This window comes from Alosa sapidissima, chromosome 4 (genome assembly GCF_018492685.1).
Source record: "Alosa sapidissima isolate fAloSap1 chromosome 4, fAloSap1.pri, whole genome shotgun sequence".
Taxonomy (NCBI): Eukaryota; Metazoa; Chordata; class Actinopteri; order Clupeiformes; family Clupeidae; genus Alosa; species Alosa sapidissima.
In genome coordinates this window covers 32395482-32414724 of record NC_055960.1, presented here as the reverse complement: position 1 = coordinate 32414724, position 19243 = coordinate 32395482, and the positions used below count along the sequence as shown (strand labels likewise).

Here is a 19243-nt window from a genome sequence, read left to right as displayed (position 1 = left end):
CAGAAGAGCAGAGAAAGCTCGAGAAGAGAAAGCGGACTCCATTCATCCCAGTGTGTCCCTCACACCCCGAGCAGAGCATCATTTCCTGGAGCAGTATTTCTCATCATTACTTCTGTTTGAAGGTAAAAGGCATCATGTTACGATGCCATAAAAGTCTTAGCCAAATGATATCCACAGACAGAACACAGAGAACATTAAGCACATTGCAGAATTGGGTACTGTATGTTATGGGGATATAATGGGGTTTACAATGTTAAAAATCAGAGCCAACTCTATGGTCGTAGTGATTTGTGTCAATGATTAGGAAGAGGTCCCACTGTTGTAATGTTCGGTATCTGGCATTTTCATATCCATTGGTCAGGAATCCAAACCAACTCAAAACAACTTTGGTTTTTAAAGCAATTCTGAAAAATATCTTTTTGGGGGTGGTAATTGAATTGATTTTGTTGTTCCGGTCAGGGAAGCATGTCTTAGTGGATTTTGATGACAAAGGGTCATCGACTCCCACAGTAGCCAAGTTAGAGCTTCTTGGCAGACGCAGCTGTGTTTCAGGCCAAAGCCTCGTGTTTTTTGGAACTCTGTGACGCTGCTGCCCTTCAGTAAGGTCTCCAGTACATAGTGGAGTGTGTCCCCTGCAAGACACCAACACTTATTTATGTGCTTGCTTGCTTGCTTTTGGTTCAGCATACCATTATTTCTGCTTTAAGAAAAAAAATGACAGAAACATATTGCATTTACTTTTTTCTAATTTCTGAGATTAAAAATCGTAAATTTGCCAGAAAAGAACTCAGATATTCTCTGACATTATAAAGTGGCACATTTGCAAAAAACTGAAAGAATCCTGGTGTTTTTTTCCTGTCAATGAATCATCACCTTACTTTGCAAAGATGTCATTGTTATCACATCACCAAACCTTTGAAACAGTGTGTCAAGTTTGCACAATATAGACCTGGCCTATATATTGCACTGCCTGCCTCCGCCATATCTACCTAGCTAACTGCTTTCTTGCTACAGGCTGTATGAATTAAAGGCCTATCAATAAGCTACATCATAACGTAGGCTAGTGCATTAGATGAGTTTAGTCGTTCGGTTTGGCTATTCCATGACAAATCATGCCATGCGTAATTTTTTGAACTTGTGCGCTCGTTTTATTGGCCTATTTACTCATGATGTTGCATTACCTGAACTGTAGGTGGTAGTAGACGACAGGCCTCATGCAGTTTGAGTTCTCTTAGTGAAGAGAGAAAATGAAAGTTAAGTTTGATATCATAAGTGTGATATCAAAGAAAGCAGAGAGTTAACGTGCATGAATGGTATGTTTGAATAAATTAAGATAACTTCCCAGTACACTTCTTGAGGACATTGTTTTCTTCAAGTGCGCAACACAGACATAGCCTAATGCCAGACATGGCCTAATGTTGCAAAGTGTAGCAATAATTCCTTTAGAGGAAAAATCCAATCCTTTCGACTTTTTTCGAATTTATATTCTCACAAATTTGCGACTTTAATCTTAGAAATTCTCAAAATATTACCACCTCCTCCTCCAGGTCAGCGTTTTTTTTTTAAATTTCATACAAAGGTCCTACTACGCTGTCATACCGTACTGTAAAAAATATGTGGGGAGAACATGTAAAAAAATAGAACTTCTGTTGATGCATTGTTGCCACTAGTAGTAGTTACTACACACCAGTAGTATACAGCTTTTAAGAACCCAAGTTCCAGCAAGCCTTCATGCTGGAAAATGGAGAAACTTGGGAGCAGACAGATCATCAAAGTCTCCTTCCCCACACGGTTGAGGGTGTCCTGCACCCTTTCCAAGACTACATTAAGAGTGATGGGTGGCTGGAGTCACGTACCCACCACCTCCTCCACCACCACCACCACCCTCATCTCTTGCCCTCCTCTTTTCCATCAGATAGCCAGGGCTTGTGAAGCGGATCCCCTCCACATTATCTATATTCCTCTCACCCACTGTCACTCTAGTATTAGTCTCCCAACAGGGATGGGAAGGGGAAGTGTGCTCAGAGCAGCTTACCTCAGAAAGGGCTGCAGTCTGTGGGTCGCCTGGCAGGTCGACACCTCCGTTTCCCCAACACAGGCGCCGAAATTGGGATAGAAATGAGCTGCCGCAGCGCGCTGACCCGCGAAATGGTGGCAGGAATTATTATCACCATATTTCATTTCCCAGTTTGGGCTCAGCCTCGCGTGCAATGACAGCGGGAGACAGGGGCTGAGAGCTGGACAGAATAACCTCTGTCTAATTGTCAGTGTGTCAAGAGTGTTGAGGAGGGGAGCCCAGGTAGACACACACACACACACACGGTCCCCTGCTGACGGGGGAAGATGTGTGTGACAGCGTCATGCTGAAGCCCTGTCACAAGGGAAAAGGTCTTACATCCCCACATCACCACTGTTTACTTTGACACACGCCAAAACAAAAAACTAATTACCACATCCTGAGTCTAAATGTAGTTTTCAAGTGTAGTGGTCCAATACAGGGGTGTTTCATTATAATGTAATAAAGGTATTCTTTGGCTCTTAAACAGGATCTTGTGTCCAGGTCTTTTTATTGTAAAAGGGACTGAGAAGACCCCCACATTTGATCATGGCACTTCAACTACACATGCACCTGGATCTGCCACGGTCAGAGAGAGAGGGAGCATGAAAGAGAGGCAGAGCAAAGCAGCGGAAGAGGACAAAGTGCGAGGAGGGTGAAAAACAGAGGACAAAAAAGACATTTTCTCATTTTCACAGCTCTGCCATCTCTAAATGTGAGGTTTGGGGGTGTCAGCCTGAGCTCACAGGCCTGTGGTGTTCAGCCTCTCTCTCTCTTACACTCTCCTTTCTCTCTCTTACTCTTTCTCTCTCTCTCTCTTACACACTCTCTCTCTCTCTTACTCTCTCTCTCTTTCTCTCCATCTCTCTCTAACGCTGCAACCGCCTGGAGGTGAGCCACGTTTGAAGTCTAATCCCCATTTCATATGTACCTGCTCAAAAATCTGCCGGCTCCACTTTCACACATTTGACTCCCAAATACCTCAGCCTCGTAGAGCCGTAATAGGCGTTTCATTAACATGCTAAAGAGCTCTCCACTAACGCCAAACGAGGAGACAACAGGACTGAGACACCCCCCCAGGAACTAAATCCCACTGGATTTTTGGTGAGGGACAGCAGCTCCTCTTAGAGAGGGAGAAAACTGCTGTGGTACACAGGGGCATGTAGCAGAGGCTCGAGCACATTAAAGCATTTTTTTTCACTATGAGCGGCACAGCCAGGGTTATTTGGTTTCTCCAAGGCTCAGAGCATGGTTTAATATTTATGAGGCTGCTGTAAAGCTGGAGATTTCTGTAAGCTCCAAACAGCAGAGAGATATTCTGCACGGCCATCATTAAAATGGCGCGTGAGTGAGAGGAATACTGACTGTAGTAAGTAACCAAACGAGGAAGGGGGCCTTTTGAAAATCCAACCACGCAGCCAACATGCCGCCAATTCGTCTCTATGGTGACAAAGAGTTGGTCGGTAAACACAATTTAAATTAAAAGGCAACCAACTGAAAAATCCCCCCAAAAATATCCTGTGAAGTCAACAAAGATGTATCAAGACTTTAGAGTTTTAGCCTCCATGCAGTAAAGGCTGTATGAAGAAGATATTCTCCCATGTGCTATATGGATTTATATTGTTAGCTTTCATGCTAACATCCTAAATCAAAAACAATAAAAGGGAAGTCCTCAGCACAGCTGATGTCCATCCATGAGAGTTTGCAATACAGAGTCATGTGATGATGCAAACCTGCTATCTCTCTCTCTCTCTCTCTCTCTCTCTCCATCTGTCTTATTATTGCGCTCTCCCACTCCCGTCTTGTCTGCATGCATATATCAGCTTCAATTTGACCAGGGGTTGGAAAAGCAACAGCCAGGAGACAGGGCATCAGGCCTGACTAGCTTCTGAATAGACAGCTGTGTCTGCATGTCTCCCTCCTTCTCCTTCTGTCTGGCCATTCTCTCTAGCTGTCTCGCTGACGGCATAAAGGACAGCCCACAAATGAGTTCAGATATGGATCACCACCTCTTGGTTGACTTTATGACTTTATGAGAATAGTGCAAATGTGATGCCATAATGTGGTGTTCACAGACTAATCTGCAAATTATTTTAGAGAAAATTCCTAAAAACAAAAGGCCTACGGACATAGAGACATAGAGAGGCAGGGAGACAGGATTTCGATTTTGTACTGAACTCAAAAAGTTACCAATGGTACTATGCAGTTGTTGAGATGCTTGGTTTGAACGTGGATCAAAGTCTGTGTGAATGTGGAAATTGGCCCATCAATGCAAACCTCCCTTACATCTTCATACAAGATTGCGAATTACATATCAGTGTGATGTGACTATTGTATGCAGGTTCAGGTCGCCTACGTATGCACACTTGACATGCATGAATATGAATGTGTGTGTGTGCGTGAGTGTATTTGTACGTGTGTGTGTGTGTTTGTGTGTGTGCTTGTGTTTTCGTGCGCACCCCCCTATGTGTGTGCATGCGTGTTTATAGGACAAAGGCTCTCTCGTCACTTACCTACGTAAAAATGGCTAGGGTGTAGCCATAGACGGCCACGAGATTTCAATGGGTTCCAACACAACACACTGTAAAAGTTTAATGAATTAATCATTGCCTTGTATCCTTCCGCCAAGTTATTGCCTGTGCAAACCCTCGCACTACACTGTCAGCTGTTCTGCCTCCGCGGCAGTAGTGAAAGACCGACCGTTGGGTCTTGCGCGCAGCGTTTTGGAGACGGCTCGTGCTAGCCTTGGCATCACCATCAGTAGCTGCGACAAACGGAACTGTAAAGATAACGGTAATTGCAAAAGCCATTAGATCAGCAACACAGAAGAGGATACACCACCTGACTCGGGACTGGATTTGAGCGACCATTCCCCGCCTCATGTGTGATTAGCAAGCAACTCTTCGCCCAGAACGAACAGAAACAATGGGAGCGTTTGGAGTGGTACTGAGTGTAGTACATTTTGTGGGACTGTACGTCCAACTTAACACCGCTTCTAACCCCGGTGGTGATGTTGAAGTGGACAACCACATCTCTGGCAACGGTATGTTTATTTTAAATACTGCAAAGTGGTCATTATATTTGTTTGATATGACCGCAGGTACACTTCCCAGATAAGTGTGGCATTGAAAGTGATGGGGCGGGGTTGATTGATGTTGCGCGCGCGGGTGGCGTTATTGATGGAGATTTCGCGGTAAAGTTGCTGTAAAGCACACCCGTCTCTGTATGTTCTTAACAGTGTTCGCTTGATATAGGTTGCAGAACACGTATTTCTGCCAGACGAAAAGTAGGCTACAGCGCATTTGCTTGGTATCCTTTTATCGATAATATTTTTTATCTGATAGCATTATATGTTTTTTACTTACATTTGCCGTGATTGATGCGCGTAAAATCATACATTTTGTTCTCAAGGAGAGGGGATACACACATAAACAATCTCGCAGACTTGTAAAAAGGACACTAGATTGAGATGCAGTTCGTTGCTTTTCAATCCACTCGGAACTCCCAAATAAATGAGAACAGGTTTATGATACAAGTTCCACCAAGGCCATTGTAAAGAAGACCCTTTGTCATCGATGTACACGCTGTCTACAATGTAAAGTAGGACACTTTTGAAAGATCCGTTTTCGTATAGCCTAGGTCCACTTTTGGTGTATGTTTTATTATGGCGCTTTAAGGTTTCTTTGATGGTGAACAAAACAATGGGTGCTGGTAATTTTGTGTAGCTTGGATGACTTGGTTTGCACTGATGTTTTGGCAAACACTTATTTATTTTGGTTTTGAAAATAATTCTGTCACTGTTTTATCGTTCCACAGACACTCAGATGTTTTGCTAGGCAATAACATAGAGAAGTAATGTTTTTGAATTGCAGACAATGTATGAATTAGAAATATAAGCAATAGTTGACAATTAATGTGTGAACTGAAATATAATAATTGAAGTGGTTCCATAAAGGTTTGTCTCTCAGATGTATGGTATTGTTTTAGATGCAAATGCACAGTGCATGCTATCCTGTCATCTGTTGGCTTGTTCAGTAACAAGTGCCATGAGCTCACAAATTGTTGTGGGATTGGCATGTTTGTCCTTCGTCCTCCAAGAAGCAGAAAGTGGAGTGTGCATTTTTTAGCAGATGGCGTAGTCGTGTCAAGTGAGTCGCTCACATTGTTCATGTGCTTTGTCTGATTTTACTAACTAGAGCGGCGTAGACAGGAGAAGAAAAATCAATCCCAACATTCCCAGACAATGAATCCATGCAGTCATCGCAAATGAGCTGCCCAGTGAATGGTGTTTCAGCATCTCCAGTCTTTTAGGGCAACTCCAGCCTTCTGACAGCCCTCTCTCCTTCACCCTCTCTTTCGAGCTTGAGTCTCCTTTTGTTCCCCAGCAGTGTGAAGTGCAAGGAACCCAGTCTATTGTGCAGATGGACAGACCGGGTCTGATTTACATGCACACACACATACAAAGGCACAGTCAAACATCCACAGTGACGCTCCATCAAACTAGGACTCAGATCATGTTATTTTGAGACAGGAATGTGCATAAGGTAAATTACCCCATTCACTTGCTCACTTGTGTACAGTATAGATAAATGCTAACAGTTACTAAAATGCTTACAGACTCACCAACAAACACATGCACCCCCTCAAAACACACAAACACACACACCCACCCACCCACACACATACACACACACACACACACACACACACACACAGAAAGCAAGAGAGATGTTCTCACCCTCTTTTAATTGGTTTAACTTGTGATATGGTAGACAGGTCCTGTCACAGGTCTTCCAAGGACAAGCAGTGCTGTACACGGTTGCAGTGTAGTGAACATTACAATGGCTTCCTCCCTACAACACCAAAGGGTGTTGCAACTCAAATAGCAGAGAATTGCTGCTACTGTTGTAAACTGACCTCTTTTTTTTGCTCCTTTAGCGGGTTCATTTGCGGCTCATTTTGACTTTCTTCTTCCTTTTGTGTTGTGTGGATTAGAGTTTAGATCAGCTGATTCATTTCCTGAATTGACACACACAGAACAGAAACAGGAAGTAAATAAATTGACAGGTGGCAGATTTTGTGGTTTGGACAGATTTCAAAGCAGGGAAAATGTAATTCTTAGTGTGTGTGTGTGTGTGTGTGTGTGTGTGTGTGTGTGTGTGTGTGTGCATGCGTGCAAACCCATGTGTCTGTAAAGTAGTGAAGTAGCGCAGACCCAATGCTTTGTGCGTCATAGACTCATTATGGTGATTAGGGCAGAGTTATTAATTATTATTAATTATTTCAACCTGACTGGGGTACATTCTCTCTGTTGTTCCATGAGATCATGTGGAGGGTCGATAGATTTCTAAAAGGCATTAAATGAGCATATCTGAAACCAAACGTCCATGAAATCCACCCAAATTTACCATGAAATTAGTAGAGCTATTGCAAAAAAAAAAAAACACCCTCTGCCCTCTACTGAACTGTCTATATTTTAAAGACAATGTATATTGTTTAAAAAAGAGAATCCCTTGCTTGCTTAAGTAGGCTAATTAGTAGGGTTTGCAGCATAAGACATGATGCCTCCTAGCTCACACACAAAGAGACTGCATTTTGGCTTCATCTAACTCTGTGGTGATTTGTAATTTGATTGAGGGAGGGGGGATAAATACTTCATCATGCTGTCAGCAGCCACTGTCCCTTGAGCTCTCCCCCTCCTTAACATGTTAGCTTTGGCTTGATCAATATAAATGAGCACGGTGTAAATTAGCAGCAGATTGATTGACTATCTTGGAAGAGTAAAATCAATTAGCACGGTCGGACTCCCACCGGGAGTCAATTAAAAAAGCCTGAGCGTAGCAGCTAAAGTTTCTCTCTCCCTTTTGCCGATTCGTTTCCCCTCTCGAACTCATCTAGGGCAGCCGCTCCAAGAAATTTAATAATTGGGGGAAAGGAGCTCATTTGGAATCTCTCTCTGCTTTATTCTTTCAGAAGAAGAAAAAAAAATCAGATTTCTATCTTTAATAGAAGAAAAAAAGCTACTGCTTCTGCTGTTGCTGGTGCTCTGGATTCTGTTGGCCCAGAAAGTGTTTTTTTCCCTCTTTCGAGCTTGAAGGAAACAAGCTCCTACCGCAGCCATGAGGGCTGTATCCTCCGAGGCTGCACAACTCACCAGGGATGAAATCCCCCCCCCCCCCCACACACACACACACACACTTTTTTTCCTTTATTCCATCCCTCTCAGGTTGTAGTTGTTGGTGTGCTGTGATGAATGGCCCAGCCTGTGCTGAACTGTGGCCTTACATACAGCAGTGCATGCACTCACCAGAGCACTGAAACACCGCGCTGCACCCACCAGAGCGCTGAAACACCGCGCTGCACTCACCAGAGCGCTGAAACACCGCGCTGCACCCACCGCCCCGCTGCCTCCGTCCATGCTCAGTGTCCTCCCGCTTCATCTACCTGTATCTGGCCTTGGTGGTGCCCTGAGCCTAGATAAGAGCAGCCTTCTGGGGCTTTAGCATCCAGCGCCCACTCCCCCACCCCACCCCACCCCCCAGCCCTCTTCCCATAGCCCTGCCAGCATGGAGGCCTAGCACCTGTGCAGCCCCTCGGAACCTCTGGCTCCCCCCCCCCCGGTGAAGCCCAGACAGCGGCGTGGTGAACTGAGACGGCTGTCAGAAGGATGAGAGCTGACCCCCCCCGATTGTCTTTTCTTATATCCTTCTTTCTCTCTCCCCCTTTCCCCCTCTCTCTGTATCTCTCTTCATTGTCCCCTCTTTTACTCAGACACTCTCTCACTCTCTCTCTCTCTCTCTCTGTCTCTCTCTCTCTCTCTCCATTGCATGATCTCTCGTTCACTTTCTCTCTTTATCTCCTCTCTCTCTGTATCTCTCTTCATTGCCCCCTCTTTTACTCAGACACTCTCTCACTCTCTCTCTCTCTCTCTGTCTCTCTCTCTCTCTCTCTCTCTCTCTCCATTGCATGATCTCTCGTTCACTTTCTCTCTTTATCTCCTCTCTCTCTGTCTGTTGGTCTTGTCTCTTGTCAATCACACTCTGTCCTCTCTTTGTGTGGTGCAAGCCCAGAGGTGCTATTCTTTATCACTGCAGATATCAATGCGATGCCGTTTGCTGCGCACGCGCGCGTCTGTGTGTGTGTGTGTGTGTGTGTGTGTGTGTGTGTGTCCGTCCGTCCGTCCGTGTGTTGGCCCTTGTCTTGCGGCGTGCGACAGATGTGATACCAACACCTGATTATCCAAAGGTCAGGCTCCTGTCACCCGGCTGCCGAGCTGGAGAGGTGTCATTTCCTGACCCCCGCTGCTTGCCATTTTAACAGAAAAGTCCTGGCTCTCTGTCAAGTACAGTAGAGATTTGCATTGTTGCTGGATTTCCATTGGGATTATGGGGGAGTACAGGGACTGATGTATACATCACTTCCTATGTAGTTTGGTACCCTAATGCATGTGTGTGCATTGTGCATTCTGAAAGCACTCTGTAGGGAGCCCATTCTTGCCTGTCTTTCCTGCTTTACTTGTGTGCGCACTCTCTCTCTGTCTCTCTCTCCCTGTCTCTATTTCTGTCTGTTTCACTCATTCAGTGTTCCCTATCCTTTCATCCCTGCCTGTTTGTGATGTCCTCTCAAGTAAAGCTACTCAGACTGAGCGGAAATGAGAGGGAAAGTGTGTGTGTGTGTGTGTGTGTGTGTGTGTGTGTGTGTGTGTGTGTGTGTGTGTGTGTGTGTGTGTACGTGTGTGTTGTGTGTGTGTGTATGTGTGCGTGTGTGTGTGTGTGTGTGTGTGTGAGAGAGAGAGAGAAACAGAAAGAGAGAGAGGCACTAGGGAGTGGAAAACAACAGGAAACAGGAGGGAGGATGTGGATGATTGGAATACCGTCAAGGTTGTGAATCAATTCTCGACACAGAATCTGAACAGAATCACAGTATACACAAACTGGAAATCAGAAATCTCCGGCACGATTCTCCAATGTGATTGCTGCAGATACCTGTGTGGAAAACAAGCCCAGAATGCAGAATCACACACTCTCCACTGGTCTGTGCTGTGAATTAGCATTTGCAGGAGGAAGAAATAAGAGGCGGTTAGCCACCTGCACAATTATCGACTCACACACACACACACATACACGCTGTTCCTCTCTTTCTCCCTTTCCCTCTCTTCCCCCCTCTCTCTCAACACACACACACACACACACACACACACACACACACAGATCTGAGAGCTACATATGTAGCGTGAGAGGGAGAGAATAGTGTGCGAGCCGCCGGTCCCCTGGGTTATCTGAAATTCACTCCTGGAGCATCAGGCTCTTTCTCCCCCTGCAGCTGCTACACTGATTCTCTCCCATTCTGGTCTCATTACGTTCTCCTCCACCTTCTATTGAGTCTGAACGTCTTTATATCAGCCCTTATTTCCCCACGGAGGAGCGGCCAGCTTCCACACCGTGGGCCACCGCTTCGTAGAATGCACACTTACACACACCTCACACTCACACACACACACACACACACACACACACACACACACGTCGCACACACATGTTCATAACTAAGCTTCAGGTAAACATAAACTCATTAATGTAGCCGCAGATAAGAGGGTCGATGAATTATTTATAAATGCACAATTACTTTTGCCTTGATCACGCTGTGCTGTAAATAACTCTAAGTAGAAGCTTCTGCGGTGTTTCAGTGTACATTCTTGTTGAGTGACGCATGCAGATTCCTACGCCAGGAAGTGCATTCAACAGCCGTCGCTGCATCCGGTAATGTTTCCCATTCCAACCCATTTGGCCAAGGGAGTATGTTTGCATCAAAGTTGCAGGCCATGAATTTCCATGCTCTCTCTCTCTCTCTCTCTCTCTCTCTCTCTCTCTCTCTCTCTCTCTCTCTCTGTCTCTCTCTCTTTTTTCCAGATAATGCCTCTGGGTAATAGCCTCTAAAAATCACAATAAAGATTTGGAGCTGTTATAGTGGAGACTGACATGGCGGGTCGATAGCTGCACGACTCCCGTCGGGATGCTGCAACCATCGCAGCAAGCTTACATCAGGCTCTTGTTAGCATTGCCAAGTTAATGCTAAGGTCTTGAGAGAATCTCTTTGATGCTCTGCATTACCATGGTGATATGAAGTGACTGTTCTCTGCTCTCCCCCTCTGATTGAGTATGACCATCTCGACTGCAGTGAATTAATATCTGTACTCAAACACACCCCGCTAAGTCAATCCAGGGCGTGCAAATTGATTAGCCAGTGAAGTCCCCTCAATATGCAGATATCCTACCTTTATGAATGGCTCACTAAGTGCGGGGCACACTGGGCTAGAGGCAAAGGGGGCAAAACCCACCTTCAGAAAGTAAAAGTCTGGCCATGTATTAACACTTAAACGCACACTTAAAACAGGAGATTTCGCTAATTAACTTCTCTACTTGGCTGAAGAGTTGTGCTAATAAGAGTCAGCTGGTTTAATGGAGGCATGGAACAAATACACAGCTTTTTTCACCTGTGGCTATGTTTTTATTGAGCAGATCTGTGCTTAAATGCTAGTAGTGACTAGTCATGTGTTAGTAGAACATAGGTTTGTGGCAGACAGCCCACAGCTTCCACTCGTTGTGTTCAAAGCAATCATGGCATATGTGTCCACAGTGGCTCAGAGGCTCAGTGTTATTGTCCAGTGTCCAAGCACCTCCCCAAGCAATATTTCCCCCTCATTTTAGCACTGACCAAAGAAGATTTCAGCAAAGGAATAAGAAGTCATTCTCATGCCCATCTATCCTCTTTTATCTTATTTATTTTCTTAGATTTACCAGGGTGTGTCAAAATATATTTAAATGTTTTGTCAAAGGAAGCATGTAAACACCTACTGACTATTCAAATATTGTAAGTGTACATCTCCTGTTCACTGTTTAATTTCAATATGAAACATTTTCATATTGAAATGAAGTGTTTACCATTTATTTAGACCATGCACTGCATATGTGTACACAATTACAAAATGCCTTGGTCTTTGATGGTATTGTTTACCAATACTGCTGAAGTGTACTGTAGTGTTGTAGTGTAGTGTACCTATTGCTTTGAACCAAGACAAGATGGCTACCCGGGTACAGTTACCGGAATGTTGAGCTGGTGTGGCCGGTTCTTTGCCTGATGGGTGCCAGCTGAGAGCCAGACTCACTCTGGAGAAATGATCTCTCTGGGATGGAGTGCACCTAGGGCCACTTGAGCTTTTACTGTCCAGTTGATGAGGACATTAAAACCCTCTGAGCTTGCCTACTGACTTGCCGACTGTCTAAATAATTTGGCATGGCTCTCAAAGTAGATTTTCCCCCTTCATATCATAGACAGCGTCTCTTGCCAAATTTAACAGTAAGAGCTGTCAGCCTTCATATAAATGTGACCTTATTTTAAGTCCAGCCTTCCAGCAGATCAGGAGAGCTACACCCTGTGAAGGAGGTGTTGAGTTGGAAAAGGAAAAGGAAGAAAACAGGAGACTATTCAGGAAGCACCGACTGCTTTGGCAACACATACCCAGACGTCAATATGAAGAAACGCTGGATGACTGTGTTTTGCGTTGACTGAGACGTAGCTTAGCGTATCCAACCAAGGCGAACGGTGAGAGGATAACAACAATGAATGCAATGGAAATTACTCTTAAAACATTTATGGGTTATTGGGTCTCAAGCTGTTTTCTTCTCCCTCTGCTCTTGATTGCCTGTGGGGCTGATTGGGTCTCTCTACTTGAAGAGACAAGCAAACACACACACAAAACACACACACACACACACACACACACACACACATAAATGCCCGTCGCAGTGGCATACTTTTTTAAGCAATGCAGCTCCAGACCATGCTAATTATGTTGCTGTGATTCTGTCTAAACTTGCTCTTCCCTCAGAGGGGGGAGGGAGATTGGAAGAGAGAGAGAGAGAGACAGTGTGTGTCTGAGAGAGATAGCAATGGAGAATGAGAGTCTGGGAGAGAGGTATAGAGAGACAGAGAGAGAGAGTCTGAGAGATGGAGAAAAAGAGCAAGAGAGAGAGAGTGTAAGAGAGAGAGAGTCTGCAGCCGTGGGCTAAATGTATTCATCTCATTTGGAGCTGGACTCACCAGGAGGTGGGAGTAGGTGGTCTCCCGAGAGTGGCCTTATTTATTTATTTGTTTATTTATTTATTTTCTTTATGTCCTCCTTCTTTTTCATTTTTAATGGGGATTGTCGGGAGTGGGTAGCTAGAACTCTGTATGACCATATTTCCATCTGACCATTAGCAGCAGTACAAAAGAGCAAAACAAATAAACACACACACACACACACACACACACACACACACACACACACACACACACACACAGGCTTACACACAGAGGGCTCTTAAGAAATGCAATGCTCTTTGTTGCAGGAGCGATGGGAGTGTGTAGTGAGTGTAACACTCCGAACAACAGAAGAACAACAGGCTTAAGTCTTTCCCCCGGCAGCCCTGCCACAAACCCAGTGGGCCACATCCAAGAGCCGAGCTGCTCACGTGTGGCACATCGGAGACCTCGCGTCATCCATCACACATACATTAGCTAAAGTCATATGCCAGGCCCACACGGAACATTGGCCTCAGTGTATCTGATAGCCTGTTATAATTAGCTGTCTCTGAGAATCATTGTCTTAAGGCCCTCATTCTGTGTTGCACTAGAGAGGGCTGTTGAAGCTCCAGCGGCCTTCGACGTGAGGCTTTGCTTTTTTTCTTCTTCGACTCCCCAGGCCTTGCCCACCACCAGCAAGCGCTCAATGCGAGCCTGACGCATGTAAAGGTAGATGCTGATTTAGTGTGTGGCCAAGGTTGCGCCATTGATTTGTGTCCGCGGCAATTTGATTTAAGCAGCGGCCCCTTGTGAAGCATACTGAAGAGATCTGTCATGGCCTGACAGTGGCACAATGCGCCTCGTGATACACACTATTTGTCAAGCGGCCATGTTTCACAAACAGACTGCACGGCGGACTGGGAATCCGAAGCTGTAAAGCAGTTTGACAACACTCCAGTCTCAGATCGATACAGTCAAACAAAAGAGTGGGGAAGAGAGAGGAGAAAAGTATGGCAGAGAGAAAGAGAGAGAGAGCGAAGTTGATTTGCATGCGTCTGGATTGACAATATTTTTATTGTGGCTGCAGGGTTTTTTTCCCCCCTTATACAGTAGATATGAGGTGTGCTGCTGTCAAATGCTTGCTTTGAAAATGGTATATAGGAGAAAGAAAATTGCTAGTAAGCTGTGATATGAATCTTGTTACAAATGGTAACACCCTCCGAGGATGGCACGTGAGTTAAAACGGCACTGCTGCAGTCTCTCTGTGAAACAGGAAGAAGGCGGTTGCCCCTCGTTAACTTCAAATTATCCTTTCTGGCCTCCTCGGCAACCAGGGTGTATGGATGGAGGCGATTGGTGGGCCAAAGAACAAAAGAACAGACAAAAAAACTTGTGATAACTGTCACTGTGGGATGGGAGGGAGCCTGAGCACAGCCTGAGCATGGCTCACAGGTAATTGGGCTTGGGGATATTCTCTTCAGGGATTTTTCTGTTCTGACTTAGGTAGGAGACAAAGCCACTAATAACAATAATAATAATTTAATCTTTTTTAATATTTTTTGTCAACCAAAAAAATTTTGTTAACTGGAATGTTCTTTTTTTATTATGAAGGTATTTATTCATCTCATGAAATGTAGCTAAATGTATCATTAGCTTTACAATGGCTTGTGAGTTGGATGCACTTTGACCCAAAAATGTGTCTTTTTTAAGAACAGCCTCACTGTCTCATGAGGTAACCAGCCAGCTTGTTTTCAAGGCACCCCAACCATTCCATACAGTATCATAACATTTCACCTAATTCAGCTGAATGAGTTATTGTATTGGAAGTGCCTGAAGGCTAGTGGGACATCACAAATACTGTGTGTATGAAATGGTGACCATAGATGTTGGTGAATTGATCCTGATGAAGCAAACACATTTTTACAGATATCTGTGTATTGACAAGGATACAGTTTATGAGCCATACATAACCTGCCAGGCGGCCAACACTTTCGTGATGTGAGCTTCAGACCCTGAGACCCCCATACTTTTAGAATGCATGGCAAATTGGAGACAGAATTCACAGTTTTGAAAAGCCACCATGAGGCCGCCTGCATCTGATGGCACCAAAAGGTCAGTTCCTGTATGAGGTGGAGGGAAAAAACAGGAGAAAGTGCTTTGACCAAAATCATTTGACATAAAAGTACCTGTTCCAACTGTGAGAACAAGCCTAGTAAAAATGGTTTTGTAGGGCCCTGTCTTCATGGAGGGCAAAGCCTATGGCTGAGTATACTGGGACAGGCAGTTGAGGTCGGTCCACGGTAACTATAACAAAGCTGTAAAAACTAAAGTTTCAAATATTGCTCTAACTATAAGTCAATGTCCACACGATAATGATAATGACTAGTTGAATGATATTGTGGAATGTTCTCCGAAATAAATTTTGTGAATGATAGAAACACAGCCAATCAGAATCTGTTGTTGGATTTTAGGCATCCCATTAATGAACATGTCATTATTGTTGGCCAGTGTATGTTCATGTTATTAAAGTTACAGTTTTCTATAAAGTTATTGTTAGCAGTGTGAGCAGGCCTTTAGCCTGGCTCCACCAGCCTATTATTACTATTCAGTTTTATCAGAGGTCAGAGGTCATAGTCCGGAAACCCTCTTCACATAAAGAATCACTGAGCTACTGTATTTTGCAAGGCAGACCATTCAGTGACCAGTGGGGATTTCTAAGTGTGAAGATATTGTAGTGAAGGATTTATTTCACATGCAGTTATAACAGCGGCAACAGTGATAGAGTTACTGTAGCTAAAGCGATACAAAAGCGCTACCAAAGTAGTAACTGCAATTCTTCAAATGTTGAAGAATTATAGCCAGAATAAGAAGAACATTGTTTCCTTACTGCCAGCAGGGATTTGGAAAAGGCTAATGTAGCAGTACCATGGCACCAATAGTGACAAAGTAGGCCATAGTAGTCCCATAGTGCTCAATGCTAAATCATTGATGGGTGAAAGGCTGGTCCATTTGGTTTTAAAATGAACCTGAAGTCTACACCCATTAAAAAGGTAGCATCTGGAATCAATCTCCAATAGTGTGTGAGGCACTAATCCCAGGCATTATTGACTTGGAGGCTATACCAGGTTAGCCGGCAGCAGCACACAACACATTTGAACAGTGTCAGTGAAAGTACACCTGTATGTCTTCTGAAGGCATTGCTTTTTTTGATGCAGCTGATGATGCTGACCATTTGAGCTAATGGCAAGTTTGCTAATGCATGGAAATGATAATTCCACTGAAATAGGGTGGTGTAACAGATGGTGGTGGAATAGGCTGAAACAGGGTGGAACAGGGTGGAACAGGGTGGTGTAAGAAACAGTTTTAGAAATGGTCAGTTTATGTAAGATCTCTTTACTATCACTCATCTCTGTACTCTTTAGTGAACCTTTGACCTGATGCTGGATGATGATTTGCAGTGTTTGAAGGCTATACGTTGAAATGTCTCTCTCTCTCTCTGTATGTGTGTGAGTGTGTGTGTGTGAGCTATCTGCTCAGTACATTTCGCATGGAAGTTACAGGTGCAATATGACGGTGAAACAAAAACATGGCTGAAACTAGTCACTATGGTTTGCTGCCTGTGAGACCCAGAAGAGCGACACAAAATGAAGCTGCGGCTTCCAAATTAAACGATGCTCTAAATAGATACTCAAATGCCAGAAATCAAATGTCACACTTAAAGAAAGCCTGGCTGGTTTTTTTTCTGCTGAGAGGAATACACAATACAAATGCTGCTCACAATGAGGCCAGATAAATGTCACTTGGAAAATTAGTGCTTGGAGCCAACTACCCTTTTGTGAACGAGCCTTACCCCCTGTCCCCCCAAAGTCTATCATAATACCCAAATGAAAAAGAACTATAGGAATCTATATCTAATCTAGTGTTTGGGGACAAAATATTGTAATAGTCTTATAGGAATGGTATTTTGGTACAGTTAGTATAGTATTTTGGGACATACTATAGACATACTATAAGACTGTACTATAGGGGCACTAGAGGATAAAGATATTATAGAGGTATTACCGAACATCACAGAAGTAGTATACACTACCATAGAACTACTATAGAAATCTTATAGTATTACTATAGTTATTTTGTGTAAGGGATATTTCATAATGGGAACTATATTTAAAACAGGAAGACTGCAATCATATTCGTATTTCAGACGAAAGCTTTAAAAAGTTAAAGGAGGTCAGTTTGCAACTGAACACTACAGTAGTCCTGAGAACCATTTCACATTTAAACCTGCCGCCACACAAACCACTGTTCTACTGTACATGTGCTGTGTGTGGGTGAACATTTGTGTTTTTCAAATTTATGATTTGCTTTATATATATATATATATATATAGGCTCATATTTTGACTCAAACAATATGGAGATCTGTTCAAATCATGTCTTAAAAATATATATTGTTTGTTATAGTGTCAAAAACAACCACAATCATATTCAATATCCATGTCCTTGCTTTGTAGGTATCCCACATTAGTGTATCTAAAGGGTTATGTGCAGCGTTCACTCCATTTCTATATTATTACAGACCTATTGATTTGTAGGTCCGTTATTTGAATTGAGGGAATAAATGGAAAGTTTTAGGCAGTGTGGTCCTTTCCATTTTATCAATCACTTTGAGATATCGTATGACTGAAAAGCTCTACAACAAGGGAGAGACTTTGATGTGAGTGGTGTCTGAAAGACAGGTAGAGTGTAATCGTCTCTCCAGTTTTTGCTGAAAGCGGCCTCATTAAGATTGGCCCAAAACAGACGCAAGCATACGGAGATCAAAGGACAACAGACCATACACTTTTCCTCAGCAATGTGTCAGTTGTTGACTTTTTTGAATGACTGCCTTTGCCATTCCTACGATGGCTACATCATTTCATCTAAATCTACCACCATCATGGATCATTTAACATGGGTTTTCTTTCCACGCTGGTAGATAAGAAATATGGTCTTGAGAACCAATTTCAAACACTGCTGATTTTTGGATATATATTTTTTTTTTTCTGCACATGTGGAAAGCAATGGCTTAAGCAGCATGTGAGCAGAATTAATTACTTTACCACTCCAAATGTGCCACCGCCCACTATACTGCATTTTAGAGTTTGCTGAATTTTCAAAGTTAGCTGAAGGTGTTTGAACCACAGGCTGCAGAGCATCTCATTTGAGAAACGTTCCCCTTTTCCCAGTAACACGGCCAGTTAAGTGGTGTTAGAAAGAAGCTAATCATTGTCATGGTGCGTGTTCCAATTGGTTTCTGTGGCTTTTTTCCTTGTATTCTGATCCCCACCGCGCGCTGTGAACCCTGCTCCTTGTGATGGAGAGTGGGTGGAATCCTAATAGAGATGGGCAAAAGAGACGCAGAGAGGCAAAGGCTTATCTGGAGCAGCAGAGGAACAGGCCCACACGCAGCCAACACATCAGTGTGGCAGTGATTCCCCTCCCACACACACACAGGCACACACACACCACCAGTGATGCCAGTAACGCGTTAGTCTATTTTGACCACTTTTTTCGGTAACGAGTAATCTAACAAGCTACTATTTACAAACCAGTAATCAGATTAAAGTTACTTATCTAAGTCACTGTTGGTTACTATTTTTGTCATTTTCCTTTCTTCTTGTCTCGGGGATTAACGTCATGTAGGCTATGCTCACGTTTTCAGCATGAGGACAACTCACGTGTAAAACCACGCAGCGACACAAACTTTTCTCCCGAACTTAATTAATCAGTCAGTGTTTCTAGGAACAGGAGCGTCATGGCAGAGTCAGTGCCCCTCAAAAAGAAACATTTACTGTAAGACTCATTTCACATCAGACTACACAAAAGTGTACCCAATTTTCTCATAAGAGTAGGCCTAAAACATAATGATAGTCTTGCACACTGCACTGTTTGTAACAGTGACTTTAGCATTGCTCACGGTGGGTTAAATGATTGCAAAAGACTTGTTGAGGTGAGTTTAACAAGTGTAATTTCATTTGCATATTACTCAGGCCTATACTAGATGGCTAGTTGCCAAGGCTACATGAAAAGGCCAAACTACCAAAATCTACATATTTTACTATCACAATTTCTATCAATAGGC

At 43.7% G+C, this 19243-nt stretch overlaps 1 protein-coding gene across 1 annotated transcript in view; it reads left to right on the top strand.

The window, feature by feature from the left end:
- Positions 1–4654: 4654 nt before the first annotated feature.
- vstm2l (V-set and transmembrane domain containing 2 like) overlaps positions 4655–19243 on the top strand; it is a 28874-nt gene continuing 14285 nt past the window's right edge. Inside the window, exon 1 of the mRNA XM_042089404.1 lies at positions 4655–5099. Coding sequence (XP_041945338.1) covers positions 4982–5099 — 118 coding nt within the window. The 5' untranslated portion in view covers positions 4655–4981. The remainder of the gene's footprint in view (positions 5100–19243) is intronic.